Source organism: Cupressus sempervirens, chromosome 4 (genome assembly GCF_028749045.1).
Source record: "Cupressus sempervirens isolate cs-2001-9-10 chromosome 4, ASM2874904v1, whole genome shotgun sequence".
In the NCBI taxonomy this organism is placed as follows: domain Eukaryota; kingdom Viridiplantae; phylum Streptophyta; class Pinopsida; order Cupressales; family Cupressaceae; genus Cupressus; species Cupressus sempervirens.
In genome coordinates, this window is record NC_143121.1 from 829,005,563 (window position 1) to 829,031,026 (window position 25,464).

General features: G+C 34.4%; 1 protein-coding gene across 1 annotated transcript in view; it reads left to right on the forward strand.

Annotated features, from left to right (window-relative positions):
* The first annotated feature begins 15,542 nt into the window (after positions 1 to 15,542).
* The window catches only part of LOC149563954 (peroxisomal nicotinamide adenine dinucleotide carrier-like), a 61,269-nt gene continuing 51,347 nt past the window's right edge, over positions 15,543 to 25,464 (forward strand). Inside the window, exons 1-3 of the mRNA XM_089827058.1 lie at positions 15,543 to 15,952; positions 16,051 to 16,167; positions 16,309 to 16,383. Of these exons, the coding sequence (XP_089683184.1) occupies positions 15,872 to 15,952; positions 16,051 to 16,167; positions 16,309 to 16,383 (273 nt within the window). The 5' untranslated portion in view covers positions 15,543 to 15,871. The remainder of the gene's footprint in view (positions 15,953 to 16,050; positions 16,168 to 16,308; positions 16,384 to 25,464) is intronic.

The following is a 25,464-nucleotide window of genomic DNA, read 5'->3' on the forward strand; positions in this document are numbered from 1 at the left end:
AGATGAAATGAAAGATTTGAGAACCCCAAAGTAGTTACTTGTGACCTTCTTCACGCTATATTTCTTTTGCTTTATCTTATTAACCTCTAACTTGGTCTCTTTAGAAGACAAAATCTCTAGGACTTGTAGACATAAGCCTCTGCTACAAAAGCTATAGTGGATGCCATAAATAAGCTCTCCCAAGTAAGAGGTAAAACACCATCCAACTCTTCTTCTTTGGTTCTCCAAGATCCTTGTACAAGCCTCACTATTTATATCAATGCTTATAAGTAATGGCTAAATTTAACTTAAAAAGGAATGGAGAAGGAAAAACATGGGGACTAAACAAAAGTGAATTGATACTAACAAATCAATGAGCATTACAAAACATAAGGCTACCTACTGATGTGCTTTTTCTATCTATGACTTACAAAAAGAACCATTTTCATTCTCCTCATATGCTCCTTGATTGTCACAATATCTACAAAATGGGTTTTTCGAAAAAGCCTTACACACTTTTAAGCAAATCTTGTTGGCAGGTGTAAAGCCAGACTTCACAACCTTTTCCACCATACTCCTAGTCTGTGTGAAATTAGGAGCATTCGAACTAGTTATGAAACTCTATCAAGACATAATTGAAAGAGGATTTTTGTCCAATGTTGCAATTTCCTATGCCCAAATATACATGTATGCAAAGTGTGGAAGGATTGAGAAGTCAATAAACATATTTGACGAAATGCCTCAAGGGATGTTTTCTCATGGAATACAATAATAGTAGGATATTTACAAAATGGGTTCATTGAAAAGGCTATGGAAACCTTTAGTCAAATGCTTTTGACAGATATAATGCCAAACTTCACTACTTTTCCTAACATTCTAACAGTCCGTGCCAAAATGGAAGCATTAGATTTGGGTATGAACCTCCATCAAAGCATAATCAAAAGTGGATTTCTATTAGAAATCGTAACTACAAATGCCCCGGTAAACATGTATGCAAAATGTGGAAGCATACTTAAAGCACATGAAGTGTTTAATATAATGCCTCAAAGAGATGCCATCTTTTGGAACACCATGGTGACGAGATGTGCACAAAATGAGTTTTTTGAAAAGGCCTAGGAAAAATTCAAGCAAATATTGTTGGCAGATGTAAAGTCAAAATGCACAATCTTTGTCAGCATTTTACCTACCTACTCAAAGATAGGAGCTTTAAAGCAAAGTACGAATATACATCAATTCAAAATCAAAAGAAGATTTTCTTCAAATGTTTATTTTACCAATGCATTTATAGACATGTATGCAAAATGTGGAAACATTAACACGACACGTGAACTATTTGACAAAATACCTCAAAAAGATGTCATCTAATGGAATGCCATAGTTATTGGATATGCACAAAAAGGATTTTGCTATGAAGATATGCCACCTATATGCTCCTTGATTGTCACAATAGTTAACACATATTGCTTTAGATATAGAATGGTCCTAAGTTATAATCTTTTATGTTTAAATCAAACAAAGTATCTGACAAAATCCATGTGCCCATAGTCTGTAGCCTTTCTTACTCAATGTAAACTATTGTACTAAAAGCTCTTTCAAGGTACGAGGATGTTACATGCTCCTAAAATTGTATTGTTTACTAATTATATACTTTGCTAGAAAGTGAAACTCACCAATCCAACTAAATTTTCCTATATTTTTGTTTTACATGTACTAGAGTATTGAGTGCAGTTTTCTTTTTCTATCTATGAACATTGAAGTTTTAGGGACCACAAATAAAAAACCTTTCATAAAGACTAAAATTATCTTTATGGAAATTTTAAATCTCTAACAGTGCAATTACAATATAGTCGTCAACCAAAGCTTTAAAAATTGAAGTCAATGGACAAAAATTCTGTAGCAATTATCGTGTCTTTCTATATTTCAGTAGACATCATAAGAAAGGTGCCCCTCTTAATGGAATCCAATTAAGAAAGAAAAGTCACAATTCAAAACAAAAGTATGACAATGTCTTTCAGCTTGAAAGAAAAAAATTTGACATTTAAATCTTTGTTTCGAATAAAACCATTACAATCCTCCAAATTTATATCTAATATAATCTTCCTTCACTGAGTCATCCATCTTTAAGAACCAAATAGCTCTTGTTGGTTGTTGCATAAAATTATTAGATGCGATAGTCATAGTCTCTTGACTGATTCTGAGGATGGCTTTCAAGGTAGGAAACAAATTTGCAACATCTTTCTTAGTATCCTCTTTATCAAATTTGATGATGTGTGACTTATTGATTCCCTCCCATATCTCATGGATGCTTTTAGATATTACATCCAAAGAAGCATCCATGCTTGCTTTTGCCTCTTTGGCCTCCTCGTCATTGGTGTGGAAGGATTGTTTCTAGTGGATGTAGTGGATTGATTTGACTAAAGGTAATTGTCATCTAAATCATCAGCAACATTCAGAGGTGTATTAATTTCCTAGTCATCACCCATATCAATAGCCTCATCAATGAGGTTACCATCTTCAACATCTTGCACTGTTGTAGCTACATTTCCTTCTACCGTGTCATTTCCCACAATGACCGCTAGATCATTAAAATAGGTGAATGGCTGCCTCCTATACACTTTTGCAATCCTGAATTCATTTCTCTACATGTTGAAAAAATAAAATAATTAGATATTTGTTTGAAATTAGAATAGGACATGACTTTGAAGAGGGCATTACCTTTAGAAGTTCATCCCATATGCTATCGTCAGCATCCATGCATTGAGTTGTCTCATTCCAAGCAAGCCCACTTGTATTTCACAACTCTTTCATTACTCTATACACTGACTTCCATGTTTTTAATTTATTTAAAAAGTTATCTATTCCAAGATTCAACTTTAACTCTTCATTGAATCTCCTCTCTATCATTATCCACGCTTCTTTCCTATAACCTCCTTCACCTTTCCTTCCTAGAGCAACTTGCTCAAGGAGCAAGTCCAAAAGTTTTCGCTCATATCTCTAGTCCATACCACTTTTGGACTTTGAGAAGAACTAGCAATGGGGGTAGCAATAGGGGTAGAAAGGGGGGGTATACGAACATCCTCATGTATGCTTGTTAATAGATATGTGAAAGACATTTTCACCTTTGAAATAAGCAATTGTTATGCTGCTACAAAAGTTGCAATTAGTAATGAGTTGTTAGAGTGTGTGGTTCCAAAGACTTCTAAATGAAAGCATAACAATAATTGTGATTCACAATTCATAAATCATAGTTTTAAATCACTTAATCAACAGTTTATACCATAATAATGATTCTGATTTGCAATCCATAAATCATAATTTTAAATCATTCAATCAACAATTTGAAAGCATAACAATAATTCTGATTCACAATTCCTAAATCACTTAATCAACAATTTAAAGCATAACAATAATTTTGATTTGCGATTCCTAAATCATAGTTTTAAATCACTTAATCAATAATTTAAAGCATAACAATAATTCTAATTCATGATTCCTAAATCACAGTTTTAAATCACTTAATCAATAGTTTAAAGCATAACAATATTTTGATTCATAATTCTTGAATCATAGTTTTAAATCACTTAATCAGTAGTTTAAAGCATAACAATGATTCTGATTTGCAATTCATGAATCAGTAGTCTATACAAAGTGTCAATTTGAGTATTGTAGCTATTCAAAAGTGAGGAAAAAAGTGTAAATGTGAGTAAAAAGAATAACTAATGTCGATAAAAAGAAACAAATGTTGAGATCTATAGTCCTCCCACATCCTTCCTATTATTTCATCGCAAAAATTTCCCTAATCATCTCTATCTCCTTGAGTCATCCCATAAGTTTCAAGAATTGGCACATTTATCCCATCATGATCATCATCCTCTTCAATTTCCATATCGAGTGGAACACCATCTTCTATCGTAATGAAATTGTGTAGTATGCAATAGGCTAACACGATCTTTGTTCAACTCATGATACTATAGGATGTTGCATGCCTCAAGATAGGAAAACATTGCTTCAAAATACCAAATGCATGTTCTATCACATTCCTAGGAGAGGAGTGTTGGTGGTTAAATAGCTCATGTGCACTATTGATTGGGTTTTCTCTGGAAAACTCTTTTAGGTGGTACCGCATACATCGAAATGGAGCAAGAAATCTAGGAACATTTGGATAGATGACATCAACTAAATAGAACTTTCCTATACAAAAGAAAAATAATACTATAGATTGAAAATTGCATAAAAATTATGGTTAACAATAATGACGATATAATCATTAAAATTATGATTTAATATACTTGGGAGAACTAGTAGTGGATCTACTCTTGAAAGAGCCAAAGCAAGAACACGACCATTTGCAACTGACCCTTCCCAACTAGCAAGAACATATTGAAACTTGTAGTCAAATGAACATATACCCATTACATTTTGTGATCGGTTGCCTTTTCTATCATGATATTTTGCTTAGTTTTCCACATCAACGGTAACTGGTATATGGGTTCCATTAATTGCTCCAATACAGTCCTAATGTAAGAAATATTATTGTCATATCTGTAGCAATAGCCTTAAGTGAAAAAATACATGACAATATGAGATTTACCTTAAAGTACGGATCAAAATGGTCCTTCCCTATAATTTCTAGAGGATTATTTGGAGAAGGGGGCAAAAAGTAACTGGTATGGAGCGATATGATAGCCTTCAAGACCTTGTGGAAGTAGCAACTCACTGTCTCTCATGAGTGACCAAAGTTATGGCCAATCTTACGATTCCTTCAATTGCGGCCAAGAGTATGTAGGAACATAATTATTTGTTCTTCCAATTTCATGTTTATCATATCTTTAATGCTCCCTTTCTCACTTAGAATATTGGAAAGTTTGAAGAATGCTCCTCTACTCATGCATATTTGGTCGTGGCAATCTGTCTCATTGGAATATATTATACATTTATAAAAAGGATAGGAAACCCTTCTTCACTTGCGCCTATGTCTTCTAGCATCTTCTAATGTTGCTATTGTGAATACTACTTAGGTTGCAAGCAAAATGGAAAGTACATGCAAGAGTGTGATCTTCCCAACAATGCTTCTGTAAACTTGTATATCATTAGTAGGATCCATCAAATGCCCTATAACATTTTAATGGAGTTACTAGTTGGTATTATCATATAATTTGTACGTGGTATTATAAACATTACTACAAAGTTATTACAAGGAAAAGAACAAATAAATTGTTAATAATATCAATTAGTTTCAAAATCAATTATGTCAGCCAACAAGTGTGAATATACATTTCTATACTATTTCAGTCACATGTTATAAACTACAATAATCATCACATGTTCTAAACTACAATAATTACAATTTGCATTTAATGGCCCATTGTCTTGTTGTAGATCTACAGTTTCAAAACTAACTATAGAACTCACACTAGAAATAAGTGATGATGATGAACCTGTTAGGATTAAACCATGAATAGAAATAACAATTACATGCAAATATAACCAATAACAGGAAATAATAGATCACATAGAAAAGAACACAAGGCACCAAGATTTAACATGGTTCACCCAATCCTTAGGCTACGTCCACCTAACGACAAGTCCAATATTATTACGATCTAGTGATTACAACCTGATTACAATCTGTAATCCCTTACAACTCAATACCATTGCAAAAACCAATTTTGCATCACCTTATGAAACAATGCCTAACTCTAAGCCCTTTTTATACAAGTATTAAACCACTTTAGGGTTATAATTAATAATTACATGTCGGCCCAAAATCTCAATAAAATTTATGAAGTATGTACAGTACTTTCCTGATTAGTCACCACAAACTAACAATCTCCCACTTAGGGACTAATCAGGCTCCACACTAAACAACGATCTCCCACTTCGAGACTAATCTTGTAGCTATTCCTCTGCTCCACGAGGCTCCCACTTAATCAAACCACCCTGGACTCTATTATTCTTTTATTCATGTTTAGTCTAGAAGACCAACCAAAGCTGAAGAGGAGGTCAATTTCTCCCTTGTGACTACCTTTGTAAACAAATATGTTGGATTGTCATTTGTATGTGTCTTGTCTAGCTTTAATTTTCCATCCTCCAAAACTGATCGAATGAAATGGTACCACAACTGTATGTGTTTGGTCTTTGAATGTAGAGCTGAATTCTTTGCAACATGAATGACACTCTGACTATTTGTAAACAAACAATCATCCTTCTAAGGGTGTCCCAATTCTTCCAAAAAGAACTGAAGCCATATCATATCCTTGGCTGCCTATGTAGTAGCTACATATTGTGCCTCTGTAGTTGATAAAGCATTAACCTTCTATAACCTAGAAACCCAACACATGGCTACCCCACCGACAATAAAGACACAACCTGTAGTACTCCACCTGGTATCAATATCCCCTACCAAATTTGAGTCAACATAGCCTTGTAAATTAGTAGTAGAGCCCCCAAAGTGTAAACACTTATTGGATGTTCCTCTCAAATATCTGAGAATCCATTTGACTGAATTCCAATGCTTAATTCGTGGATGACTCATACACCTGCTAACAACTCCCATTGCATGTGCAATATTTGGCCTAGTACATACCATAGCATACATCAAGCTTCCTACAGCTAAAGCATAAGATACCTTGGACATCTTATCCTCCTCTTCTTATATCTTGGGACACATCTCCTTAGTCAACTTCAAATGACCAGGTAAAGGTGTGTTGATAGCTTTAGCATTCTCCATAAAGAAACGTTGCAACACCTTCTCAACATAATCAACCTGAGATAGCATCAATTTTATGTTCTTCCTATCTTTGCAAATCTTCTTACCAAGGATTTGTTTTACTGCCCCGAAATCTTTCATAGCAAATGCATGTGCTAATTGGCGTTTCAACTCCTTAATATGATCCATGTTAGGCCCAACTACAAGCATATCATCAACATATAAACATAAAATAATGTAGCTATCATCATCCAACCTCTTAAAATAAACACAATGATATGAATGACACCTATTGTATCCATGTTGATGCATAAAACTGTCAAATTTCAAATACCATTGCCAAGGTGCTTACTTTAAGCCATATAAACTTTTCTTCAATTTGCACACTAAGTTCTCCTTAGCTTTGACCAAGAAGGAAGGCTATTTTAACATCAAGCTGCTCTAAATGCAAATCTTTAGTAGCCACAAGACTTAAAACAGTATGGATAGAAGTCATCTTAACAACAGGAGAAAATATCTCGTCAAAATCAATGCCCTTTTTCTATGCAAATCCTTTCACAACTAACCCGGCTTTAAATCTTTTCTTACCTCCTTCCTCTTCTTTTAACTTATAAACCCACTTATTTTGTAAAGCTCTTTTACTTGCAGGCAACTTGCACAAATCACATGTCTTATTCTTCAGCAAAGAGTCCATTTCATCTTTCATTGCAGACTCCCACTGAATCTTAGTATCCACCTACACAACTTCCTCGTAACATTCAGGTTCACCAGCATCAATAAGTAAAATAGAATACAAAGAGAGAGAAAATCTTTCTAGAGGTATAATTTTCTTTGTCGATTGTCTAACATTCACTGGTGTGTGTGGTATTTGTTGTTGCTATTATTGCACATCATGAGAAATGGTCGGAACATCATCTTTTGGAGTATCATCTAGCACTACATAATCATCTTCTTTCTTCTCATGTTGCTGCAACAAATATTTGTACAACACTTTATTATTGAATATGACATCCTTGCTTCTTACAATTTTATGATTTTTAAAATCCCAAAGCCTATAACCAAATTCATTAATGCCATATCCAACAAATACACATTTCTTTGACTTAGCTTCTAGCTTGGTTATGTTTTCAGAATCTATGTGAGAAAATGCTTCACAATCAAAGGTTTTGAGAAAAGAATAACTCACCTTCTTACCAATCCATGCTTCCTCTGAAATACCACAACTCAAAGGAGTAGAGGGACCTCTATTAATCAAGTATGCAACATTGTTGATAGCCTTCACCCACATGTATAAGGGCAACCCAACATGCAACCTCATGCTCCTTGCACGCTCCATTATAGTCATGTTCATGCATTCGACCACTCCATTTTCTTGTGGAGTCCTTTGAACAATTTTCTGTCTCTGAATACCATTAGTGGAGCAATAATCTTCAAATGCATGACTGCAATACTCACCACCATTATCAGATTTGAGACATTTTAATTTCTTACCAGTCTCATTTTCAACCAAGCATTTCCATTTCTTAAAAGTTTGAAACTCATCAAATTTCTGTCTAAGGAAATAAATCCATACCTTTCTAGTTGCATCATCAATAAATGTAACATAATAATGAGATCCTCTAAGGGAAGATACCTGAGCCGGTCCCCATACATTGGTATGCACAAGCTCTAATTTCTCCTTTTTGTTTTCCTTTCTAGTCTTTACAAAACTCACTCTCTTTTGTTTTCCATACACACAAATTTCACATAAATTCATATTAACACATTTCAAACCTGGTGAAACTTTCTTTGAATGAAGTACTTTCATACCTTTCTCACTCATGTGCCCAAGTCTATTGTGCCACAACACTGTATCAGAATTTACAATAGCTATTTGTTTTCCCTACTCAACTACAATAATTGTTCCTAAACATTCATTTTTCTCTAAAACAATTAAAGTAGAAGGAACAATATGACCTATACAAAGATATAAGGTGCCTACTTTCACAACTTTTGCTACTACAAGGGAACCTTTTGAAACCTTCCAATTTTTATCATTAAAAATAACTACACAACCATCACCACTGAGTTGCCTTGCTGAAATAAAATCCCTACTCAACCTTGGAATATGTCTTACCTCATGTAGTAGTCAATGATTCCCATTCTGCAACTTAATTTTAACTTTTCCCTTTCTAAAAATCTAACAGGGTTCATTATCCCCCAAATAAACAAGCCCAAAATCCCCTTGGACATAATCAATGAAATATCTTCTATGAGGTGTAGCATGAAATGAAGCACCTAAATCTAAAACCCATGAATCATCAACACTCTCTAAAGACAGAAGCAAAGCATCCTCTTCAAATTTGTTACTTACCACATTTGCCTCCTTGTCTCCATTTGGTTTATCTCCTTCATTTTTCTTTCGATTCCAACAATCTTTCTTTTTATGCCTTGGTTTCCCACAATACTAGCAGTCATTTGGTCCTCCTCCCCTTTGAATTTCCTCTTGATTTTCCACGATTTTTGGAATTACTTCCTCTCTTAGTCATTCTGTCTCGACTTTGTGTGTTCAAAGCACTTCTTGATGTAGATCCACTTGAGGTTTTCCTACGAGTTTCCTCACTCAAAATAACATCGATCACATCGTCATATTTTAGGGTACTAGATCTAGGAACAAAATTACTCACAACCATTACCAAGCTATTCCAACTTTCAGGCAAAGAACACAAAATCAAGAGAGCCCTAATTTCTTCATCAAGATTGATACCCACAGAAGATAACTGACTATTAATAGTATTAAACTCATGTAAATGATCTGCAACAAATCCACCTTCTGCCATTTTCATATTAAATAAATGTTTCATGAGAAATACCTTGTTTGAAGTGGAGGGTTTTTCATACAATGTCGCTAAGGTTTTCATCAACTCTTCTATTGTCTTCGCTTTTGTAATATTAAATGCCATCAATGGTGCTAGGCATAATCAAATGCTTCCAAGTGCCTTTTTGTCTAAAAGATCCCATTCGTAATTTGACATAGATCCCTGATTCTTGGTTTTTCCTTCCAATGGCTTCCATAAATCCTTCTGATAAAGATAGTCTTCTATTTGCATCTTCCATAATTGAAAGTTCTACCCATTAAATCTGTTAACCCTTAGCTTACCCTCGTCTGCCATCGCTCCCACTTGACCATGAGACTCCCACTCAACTGTGAGACTTTTCTATAGAGGATAACTAAAAAACACAACCTTGCTTGAACACCACTTGTTAGGATTAAACCACAAATAGAAATAACAATTACATGCATATATAACCGATAACATGAAATAATAGATCACATAGAAAAGAACACAAGGCACCAAGATTTAATGTGGTTCACCCAATCCCTAGGCTACGTCCACCAAACAACAAGTTTGATATTATTACGATCCAATGATTACAACCTGATTACAATTTGTAATCCCTTACAGCTCAATAACGCCGTAAGAACCAATTTCACATGACCTTATGAAACAATGCATAACCCTAAGCCCTTTTTATACAAGTATTAAACTACTTTAGGGTTATAATTAATAATTACATGTTAGCCCAAAATCTTGATAAAATTTATGAAATATGTATAGTACTTTCTTGATTAGTCACCACAAACTAATAGAACCTCCATCCAAATATGTAGCATCCAACCTATTTAATATGAAGTTAGGTGAAGGAAGTGGAAAAATAGGAGATGGGAGAGGAAGCGGTTTTCCATTTGACCTCTCAGCAAAACTATGGCAGCATGAAGCAGGGTTGGAAGGTGATGGTGACCTGGAGTCTGCCCCGAGTCTAAACCCATTCATAGAAGTTGTATCAAGACTATCCCTTTGAGAGCCTATTGAAGACTTGGAGCTTCCCTTATTATTTGACAAAAACTTGAATTTTCAAAAACCATCGAATATATTATCTTGCCAGTCTACAAGATTATAGGCCAAATGCCAATGCAATTTTACAAGCCAAATGCCATTATCTTACTTCCTTTCTTGACTTATTTTGAAGAAGATTTCCTCCACAGAGAGCAATGACAACTAGAGTGAAGCAAACCATACCCATGGGGTTGTAATGGTTCTACTTTGAACACCTAATTAAAAGAAACAATATTAAGAAAACATACCTACAATCATATATATAGCATATTTGCTAGTGCTTTTTGAGTATAACATTTAGATAAAACTATTTATACAGATAATATAGTAGACTTGAAAATTTGAAGCTACAACAGGTAGCTATGACAACTATAGTGAAATAGGCCATGCCCATGACGACAATATTGTTGCAAGAAGAAAACATATCCACCGTTACAAATACCATAGTCAACCATAACTTCTTTGATCTATAAAGAGTTGAAGAATATGTGATTATGTTGGACATACTGCAGTGCTATGGAATGTAACAACAACATATTCAACTTGTTCATAGATACCCCTCTTAATATAGAAAGTTTGTATGAACAAGGTGAATTGTTGAGCTTATTACAACCTGCCAGTATTGCAAACATGCACTACAATATCATGTATTCTTCAATTGCAAATATTTTCTCATAACCCATTGCAATGCTTTATTGGGTAAAATCTAGGAATGCTATTATAGAACATGGCTTATCAAATGTACTACCCATATAATAATAAAATTACAAGCTTAGACTTTACCTTTCAATCCCAAGATGAAGCTTTGCTATGATGTCCTTTTATAATATGATGGGGTTGTTTAAGGTTAGAATACTATGTGGCAGTTTACAACCAACACATGGTATAAAAGATCCTTTTAAGTTGTTTATATAGATATCATATAATCATATCTTTATTTACCTTTTATTATATAAAATACAACTTTCTATTTTATCTAGCCCACGTTTCTTATTCTGCTTTCTCTTACGCGCTTTCTCATTGCATTTCATAGCTCCTATTGTAGGTGGCTTTACATATCAGTGTTGAGTTTTCGATATGGTCTTCTCCTTGTGCATCAGGTAACCCCTCTATTTAAAATTTATATTGCCAATCTAGCAATTTCTTATTATTTATGGGATATTTTTGTCAACAAATATTTGTAATCATGATAGATGGTATCACAAAAAGTTTATGTGCCATGCACCTAGGATTAGTTTGTTTAGCTATATGATATGTTTCTTGATTGTACATGCTACGACCATCACTTTTAGATTTAGTAAATATGTTCTATGTCAAAGTATATATATCATATCCATGTATCTTTACTTGCAGATACATGTTGGTGTTATCTTCAATTGTTTTATACCTTCTTGTGCATCTCTAATATTGTAGTCATGAATTACCATAGGTTTGATAAAATTATAATGCACACTAGACATGGAGAATCAAGATTAAGGGTATTGCAAGATATCTTGCTAGTGCATGAAATGTTTTCTAGATGTATATTAAAATAATTCACTCAAAGAAATTTGAAGACAAAATCTCATCAATCAAAAGTTCAATTCAAGTAACCCCTCTATTTAAAATTTATATTGCCAATCTAGCAATTTCTTATTATTTATGGGATATTTTTGTCAACAAATATTTGTAATCATGATAGATGGTATCACAAAAAGGTTATGTGCCATGCACCTAGGATTAATTTATTTAGCTGTATGATATGTTTCTTGGTTGTACATGCTACGAACATCACTTTTAGATTTAGTAAATATGTTCTATGTCAAAGTATATATATCATATCCATGTATCTTTACTTGCAGATACATGTTGGTGTTATCTTCAATTGTTTTATACCTTCTTGTGCATCTCTAATATTGTAGTCATGAATTACCATAGGTTTGATAAAATTATAATGCACACTAGACATGGAGAATCAAGATTAAGGGTATTGCAAGATATCTTGCTAGTGCATGAAATGTTTTCTAGATGTATATTAAAATAATTCACTCAAAGAAATTTGAAGACAAAATCTCATCAATCAAAAGTTCAATTCAAGTGACAGGTATACAAAACTTGCATAAAGATTATTTTTCTATTCAAACGTGAAAATGGAAACAGTAAAGAATGGATGCCCTATTTTCCTTGAATTTTTATTGATGTACAAGTGTATATTTTGCTTGCTTATTAAATGTTTTCTCTAACCTTGATATAACTGAATTTTTATTGATCATGGTGTTAAAGCATAGAAAGTTAAGAACAACATGGAGATATAATTGAAGTCGTTACTTGATTCCAATCTAATGTACTTAAAATGTGACATAATTACTATCTAGAGTGCTTTAGTTATTTTTTTAGACCTAATTAGAAAAGAATTAAATTTAGAAAGAGTTCAGCCATTATAAATTTCTGTGTAAAATATAAATAATCAATTTAGTTACTTCTTCATTGGCTATTTCAATATAACAGTCTTGTTCTGCATCTAAATTTATGGAATTGAAACATGTTTCATATGCCTTCCACCTAGCACATTCGCCTTCCACCTAGCACATTACCCTCTTGGTTTTCTTGAATCTTCATTTTTATTGTTGTGTTCTTTAGATACATTGGCCAGGTTTCCATAATCTATCTTGTCTACAACGAATTATTGGCCTACCGTGAGCTCACAATTTTGTCACAATTTCCTTACAGTCAAGAGAAGACGGAGTGACAAAAACATTGAAGAAGATAGGAAACACCTTTCTATGTTTCAAATTCTCTATTCATATGTTTTGTCCATTTTTTATTTTATAGAAATCATCCAAAGTATAAGTTCATTAATAATTTACATGTACCAATAGCTGACTATTGGTACCTCAGTACGAATTTGTTGATTTTAATTTGAGTTTTTATTTTTTTTCAGGCATCTATAATGTAGGACTGTTGAGACATTTTTGAGGTGGTTAAGGACATTATTAAATAACTACCTTTTGATCTTTGTGTATATACTAAATCCTACAATGTCTTTTTTCGATCTATAAGCCATAATGATAATTATAAATAATTAACTTTTATAGCAATAATAGAAAAAATCATCAAAATTTAATGATTTAAAATCTATAGATGTGCAAAATTAACTATAACTATAAATAATTAACTTAATAACAATAATAGAAAAAAAATACGTCAATATTTAATATTTAATGATTTAAAATTGCAAATGTGTAAAATTAACTATAACGATATGCTTCTCCCAATACAAAACTTCTCAACTTGATGGGCACATGCCAAGGCTCTAAAATAAGTGAGGCCTTTAGATGCAACTATTATTCACATAGAATTGAAATGCACATATCATCACATTGTGAAAGGTGGAGAAATCAAAATCCTAGTTTTGTAAAGCAGTTTTGAAAATGTTTTGATGTGACATTGGATCCGTTTGAATAGCTCGTGGGCATCAGGCTTAATTACTTTGCTGGTTTGTCATGTGGGGTTTATGTGACAGGCTAGGAAACTAAAAAAATCCAGTAGTCAGAAAACACAACTTTGTAATTAATTGCGTGGACTTTTATGAGTATTGTGTTTGTCACTTCATCATGTTCTAGGGATAAAAGGTTTCATTATAACTGCTTCTTTTGAACCATAAAGCCTTATGTTTTTGGCTGCTTACTAACAGGTAGAAATTATTGTGGCATCCATGTATTTCTTATTCAAGAAAATTAAGACTAAACTTTCTTCAATCAAATTTATTAAGTTCAATTGTATTGTTTTTAGAAAGGGTATTTTAAAAAAAATCTGGAGTTAAGTGCGGTTGAGGTCGTAAATAAAAGATTTCATTGTTCTTGGCCTAATTTGGATATGTTGATGACTCTGTTAAACAGCTAGTCTTTTCCCCATTTTCCCTCACCAGTAGAGCGAATCCAAGATAGGGGTCATGGCCTCCTTGTTAAGAGCTTGAGTAGATGAAGACCAAATACTGAAATAAATTAACCTTGATAGGGCCAGAGATATGGATAGGGCAAAGACCCTCACCTCCTTTCATAATTGGTGTCATCACTCTACTGAAGGATAAGCAATCCCAAGGTCCCTATCTATATATCTGCGACCTGATCAACCTTGCTCTCAACCATCTCTCTGAAGGCTGCTTTGCCCTATCCATATCTATGTGGATGGATATTTTTCCATAGAATAGATAGGGCAACGACCCCTCCACATCGAGGATATGGAGGTAGGGCACAATAATATAGAAGGGGCAAAACTCAAAATGGTAAGACAACACTACTAGAGCTGGTGGTAAACGACAACTAGGGCAACACCCAAAAAGGGCTCGACCCAGAAAAGATAATGTAAATCCACAATATCAAATTCTTCTATTCCAAACTCGCTACCTATTCAACTCACCCTCCTTGCAGATAATTTATAGAATAAACCACAATAGACTAGCTTGCAAAGAATGACAATAAATCCAAAATTTTATGGGCGAAAATGGACTGGCACAATGTATATGAACAATGCACCTAAATTTATTGCACGAGAATTTACCTCTAAATGGCTTACACTCTGCCCCACGTATATGTCTATGCCCCACCTCTGAATCTTTGCCTCTGCAATCATTTTGGAACCCTAAAAAAAAAAAGAATGAAAGATGCAAATATGAGAACCCTGCAATGGGAGAACCTTGCATTTCTATGCAACAATACCAGAAAAAAATGGAGGATCACAATACCAAATTCCTTCGCCTAATACGAAAGACCCACAATATTTATGAATGCGAATGACAAAGGTAAATTTGAGAACCACACAAACCCAAAATTTTATATTTTTAAACAAAATAAATATGAAATAGAAATAAGTATTCCTATTCCACTTATATTTTACCAAGTTTTGGAACGCTTATTCCCATTGTATTCCTATTTACAATTGAAAGTTGTTACACCCAAACGAATGCATATATGCCCACTCCGTCGGTATTTCCCGTTGCGAAACGGGCCCGAGTTTAGACATCGCCGCTATTGCGCACCTAGGTGCGATTGAATAAAAAAATATTCAAGTTAATGGGGTCAACCGGGTATCAAGCGGTCGATAATACGGGGAAGTTACAGTTCTGACAAAGATTCAACGGGAATATACTGCCCCCAATAAAATAGCTTCCGTTGTCTTTGGTAGATGGCCGCTTTAATGGTCTTGTTGAGGCATAGATATCAGAGGGGTTCTCTCATTCAATGAGCCGAACTCCACTATATTTTGGAGGATTTATTCTGTAAAACCTGTGAAATTTAGTTGATTTTTGTAAAATTGGGTGGGCATAATGTCAGATGCAGTGGTGAATGGATTGGCCGGTGCAGGAGGCGGCATGGTAGCCCAAATCATCACATACCCTTTGCAAACGGTAGGTCGATTTTTATTCGTTTATAAAAAAAAATAAATTAATTTGGATATAATAAGGATCGATCCCGGGTCTATAAGCTTTGAGTATCGTGTGCTCAGGTTAATACACGTCAGCAGACGGAGCGTAAATTAAAGGCAGATGGCAATAAGAATCTAGCAGAAAGAACTGTAGCTCGGCCTAAGCTGCCAGTTGGAACCCTACATCAGATTTACCAGGTATTTTTTCAGTTTCTCCTTATTGTTTGTTTGTTTCATTCAATTAATTAGTTGAACTTATATTTCTTTGTGGATTTTTTATTGTTTTGCTTTGTTTTAATGTTTTAATTGCTCAAATTAGCCTTTAATTTGTTTATGTAGGTGATCAGAGAAGAAGGATGGGGAGGATTATACAGCGGGCTCATGCCTTCCATGGTGGGAACTGCTGCATCTCAGGTGAGCAATAACTGAACTTAAGCGAGGGTTTATATGTTTAGTCTTTGTTATGTGGGATATATTTGCTTCTTTATCTTGACTGTTTTAGAAAACAATGCTTCTCTTGAAGTGGTGGACTGGTAATATTTTTTTTTTTTTATAGATAAAAGGCCAAAGCCAAGATTAATTATTATAATGTGTTATGATTAATTATTATTATTTGTTTAGCTCAAATATATTCAAATCTAAGACCTCTCACATAAGAAACTCACAATTTACTGTTGTGAACTCATAATATTTCAAAATATTGCATTTTAAAACAGAGTTTTTAAAACATAATCATTTTTTTCCTAAGAACCATCCCCTAAGATAGGAAGATTATTACTATGGGTATTTTTATTTGATTAAATATTTCTCACCAAAGAACTATTATTATAATTTATCTTTGGTATACCCCCAAAACTAGAGGAAAGAGAAGCTTTTAGGCCTAAGCCATGTCCAAGGGATATCTTTGCGCATTTAAAGTTGTTCAGGATTTTCTCTCAGCATCGTCTTTCACGGAAAATCACAGTGTGCAGGATATGCTATTTTACCCAATCTTAACACTTTATGATGCCACCTTGGGTAGTAGCCTGGAGCTCCAGTTAAAAGTCTATTTCGTTTTGCCAGGAGTTGATTTTTTCTTGGAAGTCTATTTTCTATTGTCACTGGAGCTCATTCATTCAATTAAAATAGACTACCTAGCGTTGTTGTAATATTAGTTGGCCTTCGAAGCTCCTTATAATGGCGGTTTTAGGTGTTTCGTACAAGTCAGTTGCCTATCAGGCACAAGAGATTCCCCTTGTTGAAGAGCACAAGGAGATTTCTTTCTGTTGACCTTATATATTGTTCAACTTTTGTACCCTTCAGTGTACTCTGGACCTTGCCAATCCAAGGTTCTAGAATGTGATTAGGATGCTCCCTATTATTTTGAACAGGTCTACTGTGACCCACCCTTTTGAGTTTCTGTCATTTTGAATAAGACCGTTTCAACTGTTCATTCAGGGTTTTCTTTTGAGGGATCTAGCTGTTGGCTCTTTGACAAGGGCATCAACAGACAGTTTGGAAGTTTGATATCCTTTTAAATTCCAGTTCTTTACAGGTGTGGAATTTTTTTAAGCTCTTGACACTAGTTTAGGTTCAGCTGTGCAGATTTGGTCCAAAAAAATTCTGGGGGTTGTGGTTGTCCATTAAAAAATATATAAAAATTAATGACATACATATCCAATGCCAACTATCATCATATAATAAGAAAACCTATAAAAACTAAGAATTCTACAATGTTAGTCAAATTTGAAAATATGTAATAAAAGTAAATATAATAATGTCATCCATCAACCATCAACCATTGCCAATCAAGGATCAATATCATAAGGGTGTTCGAAAATATCATTGTTAGATGGTATAGGTATCAGTATATTAGAAGAAGCATAATTAATGCCATTAGAAGGCTCTCCCACACTTTCTAGTTGACTCATTTACAACATCAACAGCAGCAAGGTTGGAAGTGGAGGCATCCAAGTCAATATGCCCTGGCTCGATATCACGTTGCTTTGTAGCCACTTTGATTATGTGGAAGGACACATAAGTTGAAATGCACATAGACCTTTTCTGAGTTTAGTTGATAGCCCTTTATTGAGTGGATGGAGTATGTGCTCTTATTCCTCTTAGCAACCTATTCAAACAAAATCAGAGAGGTTAAAAGACAAGTTTTTTTAAAAATAAAATTAATTTGCAACAGAGTTTTGGTTGAAAGAGTTTGCAGGTGTGTGAATGATTGGATATGAAAGTACCAGCAATTGGAGCATCGACCTTAAACTTGTCACAAAGAGCATGAATTCTGATTTTATTGGAGTGCAAAATCCATGAACTCAATCCTAACTATATTTTGCATGTCAAGATCAATGAAAAGTCTATGTAGTGCTGCCTTCTACCATTGCCTAGCTTTCCATCTCTATATGGGGCAATCCTTGTCATATAAATTAGGAGGAATGTCAACTCTATAATATTTGAGACTCAATGAAAAGGCAAAAAGACGTAATGTGGCAGTTATCTTTTTCCATCTCTCTCCAATAATCTATGCTCCCCCAAGTTTCTGGGATGGGGATGACAAGGGACGATGGGACGGGTTTTTGGGACAACAATTTTTTTTGCCAATTTTGGGGATAGGGCTGGGGACGGTTATATATATATATATATGGAAAAGCTGAAAATATAAAATACATAGGGAAATTTGCATATATACATTACATTCATATGAAGACATGGATAAACCATGCCATTTAAACATCGTAGAACCTTAACATACAAAATTTCAATAATCAAACTCAATGCTCAATATGCTATAATGCATTCATAATTTGGAATTATTGTCAATGTGCGTGTAATATTAAAATAATAACATAAAACTTGAAATATACCCAAGAACATAATTTAGAACATTTTTAATAGCAACAAGAGCAATTACTCACCTTTCAAATCAAAACACACTACTATCATTTAATTCTGAAACTACACTTCCAATTCATTGTAAGTGAACTGATATTAATACAAAAAGGTCCTTCCTACAGTTCTAATCACGATATAGGTTTGTTATAGTGAGACATATCTTGATGCAACTTCCAATATTCACCATATCTTCCACAAAGGACCTAAATCAACCCAAGACCAACCTAGCACTGATGTATTGCTAGAAAATGACATAAGGATGCATGTTCTAGGTCTATAATGCACTTTTCAGGCTTTCCTAGCACCTTGCAAACAATCTACTATATAATAATGAGTGTGTAGCGTGACTATAACAGCAATATTAATTCTATGATTCTTTATATAATGTTGTTAAATACTAATAAGAGGGTCCCAAATAGCAGGAATTAACTACCAAACAGTAATATGCATGTTAGGGTGAACTTGGAAGGAGGGGCCCACTTTATAATAAAAAAAGAAAACTATTTAGTAAGTGCTGATGTTGTCTATAAAATTGGGGATGCCCAGTCGTCCTAGGGACTTTCAAGGTGTCCCCAACTGTGCTTAGGACATACAAACATCCCAAATAATTTCCCGAAGTCCCCAAGTTTTCAGGACATTTCCTGGGAATTTTCAAAAAAGGGGCACAGGTTGGAACGTCCCTTACCTGCGTTCCCATCCTAGGGACATCCTTGTTTCCAAAACTTGGCCTTTCTGGGCAGGGATGTGTCCTCGGGGAACATAGCCAATAATTTTGTGTAGCTATTTGAAGAATGTTTTTTCAAGGTCTTTCTCTTGCTCATTAATGATGTTTTTTTATCTTCCTAATCATTAAGTTGATGCTATCACATATATACACACACACACACATGTAATTTCCCAAAAAAATTTATCCATATGGGTACAAGAAGTCACACTCTATATGGGCTTAATGCAATTGACGAAATATTCTACCTGATTCCGCTAAAGTTCTAGATTGCCTTAATGTGGGCCAATTTTGGCTGATCACCATGTTAAAAATTGCCTCTAAACCTTCAAAGTTGTCTTAAGACAATTGTGCTTGAGGGAAAATGGGCCTCAACAACCTATTTGAAAATAAAAAATAAAAAATTAATGATTCTTAAAGGAAAAATATAAGCTTTTTAGTTAAAAACTTAAGTGAAACATTTTCATTGAAGTAAATATTATTGCTCCACTTACCTTCACATCTCCAATTTTGAGAATGTTCTAAACACGCCTTGTGGCATATGGTGGTTGGTGAAGAACATTTGGATCACTTTAACCTTGCCATACACCCATTTGATCCAATCAATTTTGGTGCCAATTTTCATTAGCATAAGGTCAAGGGAGCACAAACAACACAAAGTGCCCAAAAGATTTGTGAATAATACTTAACCAATAAACCAATAAACCAATTGTTCTATACTTTTTTGACATTGCTTGTTATTACTTGAACAATGTTTGTGACCCCACTTCCTTAGTAGTTGTCATGGTATCATTAGCATCCTTCATTGGAAATGATGGTCAACCCTGTCTCAACCACGAAGCCCTTATGGGCTTCAATGTCTCCTCTATGATCATCACCTTGTTTCCAATAAGGTGTCATAAGCTTTCATACACTTTCTCAAAACCTTGGCTTCACTAATGGATGTGCTTCACTAGGTGTAACATTTTTGTTTCATTGTTTGTGTTCTATTGTAACATTGGGAGTTATATTTAATGTGGGTGTCATATTGGAATTTAATATTGTATTTATTTAATATCTGGGAAAATATTTTAAAGTGATAACTTAGTTACTAATATATTTTTTTGATAGGTAATGGACTGAAGCCTAGATTAATTATTATTTATTGAGATTAATTATTATTATGTGTTAAGCTTGAGTAGACTCGAACTCAAGACTTTCCATATGAGAAGATCATATGTTCCTGTTGTGTTGTAGGCTCTTGCCTAATTTAGTTAGTGATATTAAATGAGGGATCAATGATATTTTAACAATGTAACACCAATGTGGGCATACTTTAGCACGAGGGGATGCCGGGACGAATTTCTGGTGTAGAAAAAAGGGCCTCAATTTCAAGATGATAGGGGTAGGTGGGTTGGGGGGGGGGGGGTGGTAGAGGAGGGGGTGCATACTATACATATATAACTTAAAATGCTTTTATTATGAAAAAGATGTTTCAATATAACACACCAAATACAATATACTTGAACATAGCAAAATTGCAGCACAAACAAGAACAATTGAACTTTCAACATAGATACATTTTATTTTTTAAACATGCTAAGTTACTGACATAAACATACATAATAACATATGAATCATGTTCTAAACTTCTATCAAAGATTCAAAATTCATTGTTCAAGTATGAAATAAGATATATCATAGAGATGATCATGATTACAATGAGCAAAGTAGCATGGAATAATGAATCATGATCAATATCAAAATGAGTACAAAATATCAATATCTGAAATCATGTCAAAATGTAAGAATGAGAGGTCTCTAATCATCCCCAAGCCAAAGTCCTCATCATTAGAACCACTGGACTCAAAATCCTCATGGTCAAGGTCTACCAAAGAACACCAACTAGCCCTTTGTGATATTGCTATCAGGATTTAACTGTGTGATTTTGAGTCATACTCATCAACCAATACTTCATGAGTAGTGATTCAACATGAATCCATCTCTCATGAGAATAAATGGAACGCTTAGCACTCATTGGATCTAGGTGATGCTCACAAAGGTGAAGTACTGGGATTTCCTGGGAGGTCACCCATCCCAGTACCACTCCAGCTTGAGTGTGCTTAACTACGAAGTTTCCTCTATGGTTAAACTCACTCTGCTTGCAACCCCGTTTGCAAAACCTTCACCAAGTGTTGTGCCTTATGAACCATTCATTAGAAAGTCCCTTAAGCTCATTAAGCTCATCAATTAATAAGTAGGAGATAATTTCCACAGCAAGTCAAATTGTGATATTGCTATCAGGATTTAATTGTGTGATTTTGAGTCAAACTCATTGACCCATACTTCATGATTAGTGATTCAACATGAATCCATCTCTCATGAGAATAAATGGAACACTTAGCACTCATTGGATCTAGGTGATGCTCATAGAGGTGAAGCATTGGGACTTTCTAGGAATTCACTTATTCACTCATCCCAATACCACTCCAGCTTGAGTGTGCTTAACTACGAAGTTTCCTCTATGGTTAAACTCACTCTGCTTGCAACCCCATTTGCAAAACCTTCACCAAGTGTTGTGCCTTATGAACCATTCATTAGAAAGTCCCTTATTAAGCTCATTAATTGATAAGTAGGAGATGATTTCCACAGCAAGTCAAATTGTGATATTGCTATCAAGATTTAACTGTGTGATTTTGAGTCAAACTCATTGACCCATACTTCACGAGTAGTGATTCAACACGAATCCATCTCTCACGAGAATAAATGGAACACTTAGCACTCATTGGATCTAGGTGTTGTATGTTCTGATAATGTTCAAAGATAATCTTGAATGCATCTTCTTTCTAATCTCAATCTCTTCTGCAACATTTGCCCAAAAATCTTCAAGGTGAACTTTGTGCTTGTACTTTAATCCTGCTATTGATGTGGTCTTGTTGTAGGGATCAAAATCAGGCCTTTTCGGAGAAAGTGGAAGACAAAATAAGTGAAGCTCATCCAATATTCTCTCTGCAACCTTCAGACATGGGCATACCTTAATTTTTGCTTCTCCTATGGAATTGGGAACTGCAACCTTTACTTCTTCTTCCCTTTTTGGATCTTGTCATAGATTTTAAGTTGTCGAGTAAGCTCTAACAAGACCATCTTATCCGTTGGGTACCTGGAAAGTTTGTATGGCTCCATGGAAAATCCCTAAACTCGGATATATGAAAAGGTAGGAAATTGAATGAACCAAGCACCGTAATCTTCCACCATCTTCATCGCACCAGCTAACAATCTCATATGTAGTCTTTTTTGCAGTGTTCTCACTATGCGCATGGCAAAGGCTTCATTAACCCTATGTAATCATTCGTGGAATATAAATGCAACTGCAGGTAGCATTCATGAATTTCAAGTGTTGGGTTATGCTTCCAATTGGTCCTTTGCATCGTTGTCCATCATAATTTATCCTCCGTGCTAGTGTGTAGATTACATAAGAGCTCATGTAAAATTTTCTTGTATGCCTTAGATTCATCAATTGTTCATTCAGATTGTCACTTATGAGCCCAACCCAACCTATCGTGTTATCTTCCTTCGTCACTTGCTCAACAAAATACCACATCCAAGATTTAAATCTATAAGAATGAGGCATGCCAAATATGCGACTTAACATCATGATCATGTTGCTATACTCCCTCTGCAAGTCGAGCCATACTATTTCCTTAGGAATCTAGGAATGATGCGATCTATTCTTTTTCAACCATCTTTTGTTGACTATTTCCTCATAGAAATAGACTCCAGAGGTGTAGATTCTAAGTGACAGCTCTTGTGTTTTTGTGATCATCCTCGGGTGAGAAGGAATCCCAAACGCTTTAGAAATGGATGCCGGAGAAAAATCTGCTAGAATATTTCGTTCAAAATCTTTGATGGTTTTGTCCCTAGGACTATAGTGCTTGGTGCATTCCACGATTAACTCTAGATGCTGAATGGAAGGAGAGAAACCAGCTGCAACAACAATTCCACTTCTCACAAGTCTTGTAGCTAGGTGCGTTGGATGATGGTTATTGTATCCAAACATTCTCTGATTAAACTCTTTCAAATCAAGGCCGTCGAGGCGTGTATCTCCAATTTCTGCCCTCTTTGACATGATTTTGGATTCGGGGTAGAATCCTCTCCTTTCATTCTTTATCAATTGTTTGTGCATTTCTCCGTTCCCTTGGGTTCTGCCATTCTTCCTTTTTGCAAAATAGAAAATGTCCACACATAAGAATATGTAGTTTGTCCAAAAGACAAAGGTTTTGGATCTTTGTCAAAATTTCCATATTCCTCTCCTTGGGATTCACTTTTCAATATTTTCTCAAGAAACATGCAATTTTCCACAATTCACTGAAAAGATTCCTATCAGATAAAATTTAAGATCCTTTGTTGCAAATTCCTAGAAAACTCCTCAACGATTTCAGAAATTTCTCCAAAAATCTTCCTTCCAAACTCTCAAGATTTTGCTCCTTTTCTCAATTCACTCTTCAAATATCTAGGTGAGAAGGAATGAATAAATGGGTTGATTATATAAGTCATCCCCTTGAAAAACTACCATTAAAGTCGTAGGTTAATTAGGCAGCTGCTTTACTTGGCCACCAAGATTCCCATTTTTTGTGCCACTTGTTGCTTTTTCTGTGTTTTTTCAAAAAGTTGCCATTTTCATGCTTTTAATTTTAGGATGAAGCTAAGTCCTCATTCATTCAATTTGACCTTTTAGAAATTAATTAATTAAATATCAATTAAAAAATCAATATTTATTGTATTTCCATGTTTAAATGAAAAAAAATTTCCTTTCAATTTCTCCCAATACTTCACTTTTGGATTATTTTTCAAAATAATCAAATTAAATATCAATAAAATTAATATTTACATTCCCATATAAATCCAAACAAATCTTCTTGAAAGAAAATCACCTTTTTAGATCCAACTTTTTATTCATTGGAAATTTTTCATTCTTTCACCTTTTTCGATTTCGATTGATTTCTTTTCAAATTTTCCAAAATTTTTCACTTTTTCACTTTTGCCCATTTGGATTTTGGAAATTTTCCAAAATTTATATCTTTTAAAAAAATCCAAATTTTCTGGATTTTTCAACTTGTCTTGAATTCTCCAAGTTTCCAACCTTCTCGATTGTCTAAAAGATTTTTCAACTTTTTCCCGAATTTGCCAAGTTTTTTGAAACTTTTCCAAATTTTCGCTATCGTGGATTCTTGGGATTTTCTACTTTTTTTTTTCTCAGTTTTCAACTTTTCCAAAAAATTATTGAGATTTTGGATTTTATTTTTTACTTGGATTCTTTATTTTTTTTGAAAATTTTCCAAATTTCAGTTTTTTGCCTATGTTGGATTTCAAAATTCTCATTCTTTCCTACTTGTGAATTTTCATCTTTCCTCTCAAAAGATCGAACCATTTCTCTCGAATTCGAAACCAATATTTAATATTACGTACTTGATGCTTGAGTAGACTTTTAAAATTTTGAAAAAAATTCTTTGCATGCTTCTTTTGGATAAAATCCTTGATGGGTTGATGATCTTGCCCCGAGAAATGTGGATAGCGCACATTTTGGGTGGTGAAGGATTTATTTCATTTGGATGAAATCCTTGATCAAGTTAAAACTATGCTCCAACTTCCTTGGAGAGCGCAACATGGGAGGTGTCGCGAAATTTCATTGTTTTTAACACTTTCTTTGGCATATTTAAAATTGCGCTCCATTCTTTTCGGTAAGCGCAGTTTTGAGGGGGGTAAGGAATCTATTTCGATGGATACAATCCCCAAGCAAGTGAAAACTGCGCTCCATTAATTGCGGAGAGCACAATTTTGATGGGGGCATGGAATTCATTTGGTTTGGATGAAATCCTTGGTGCATGTGAAATTGTGCCCCAAAGTTAGCGGAG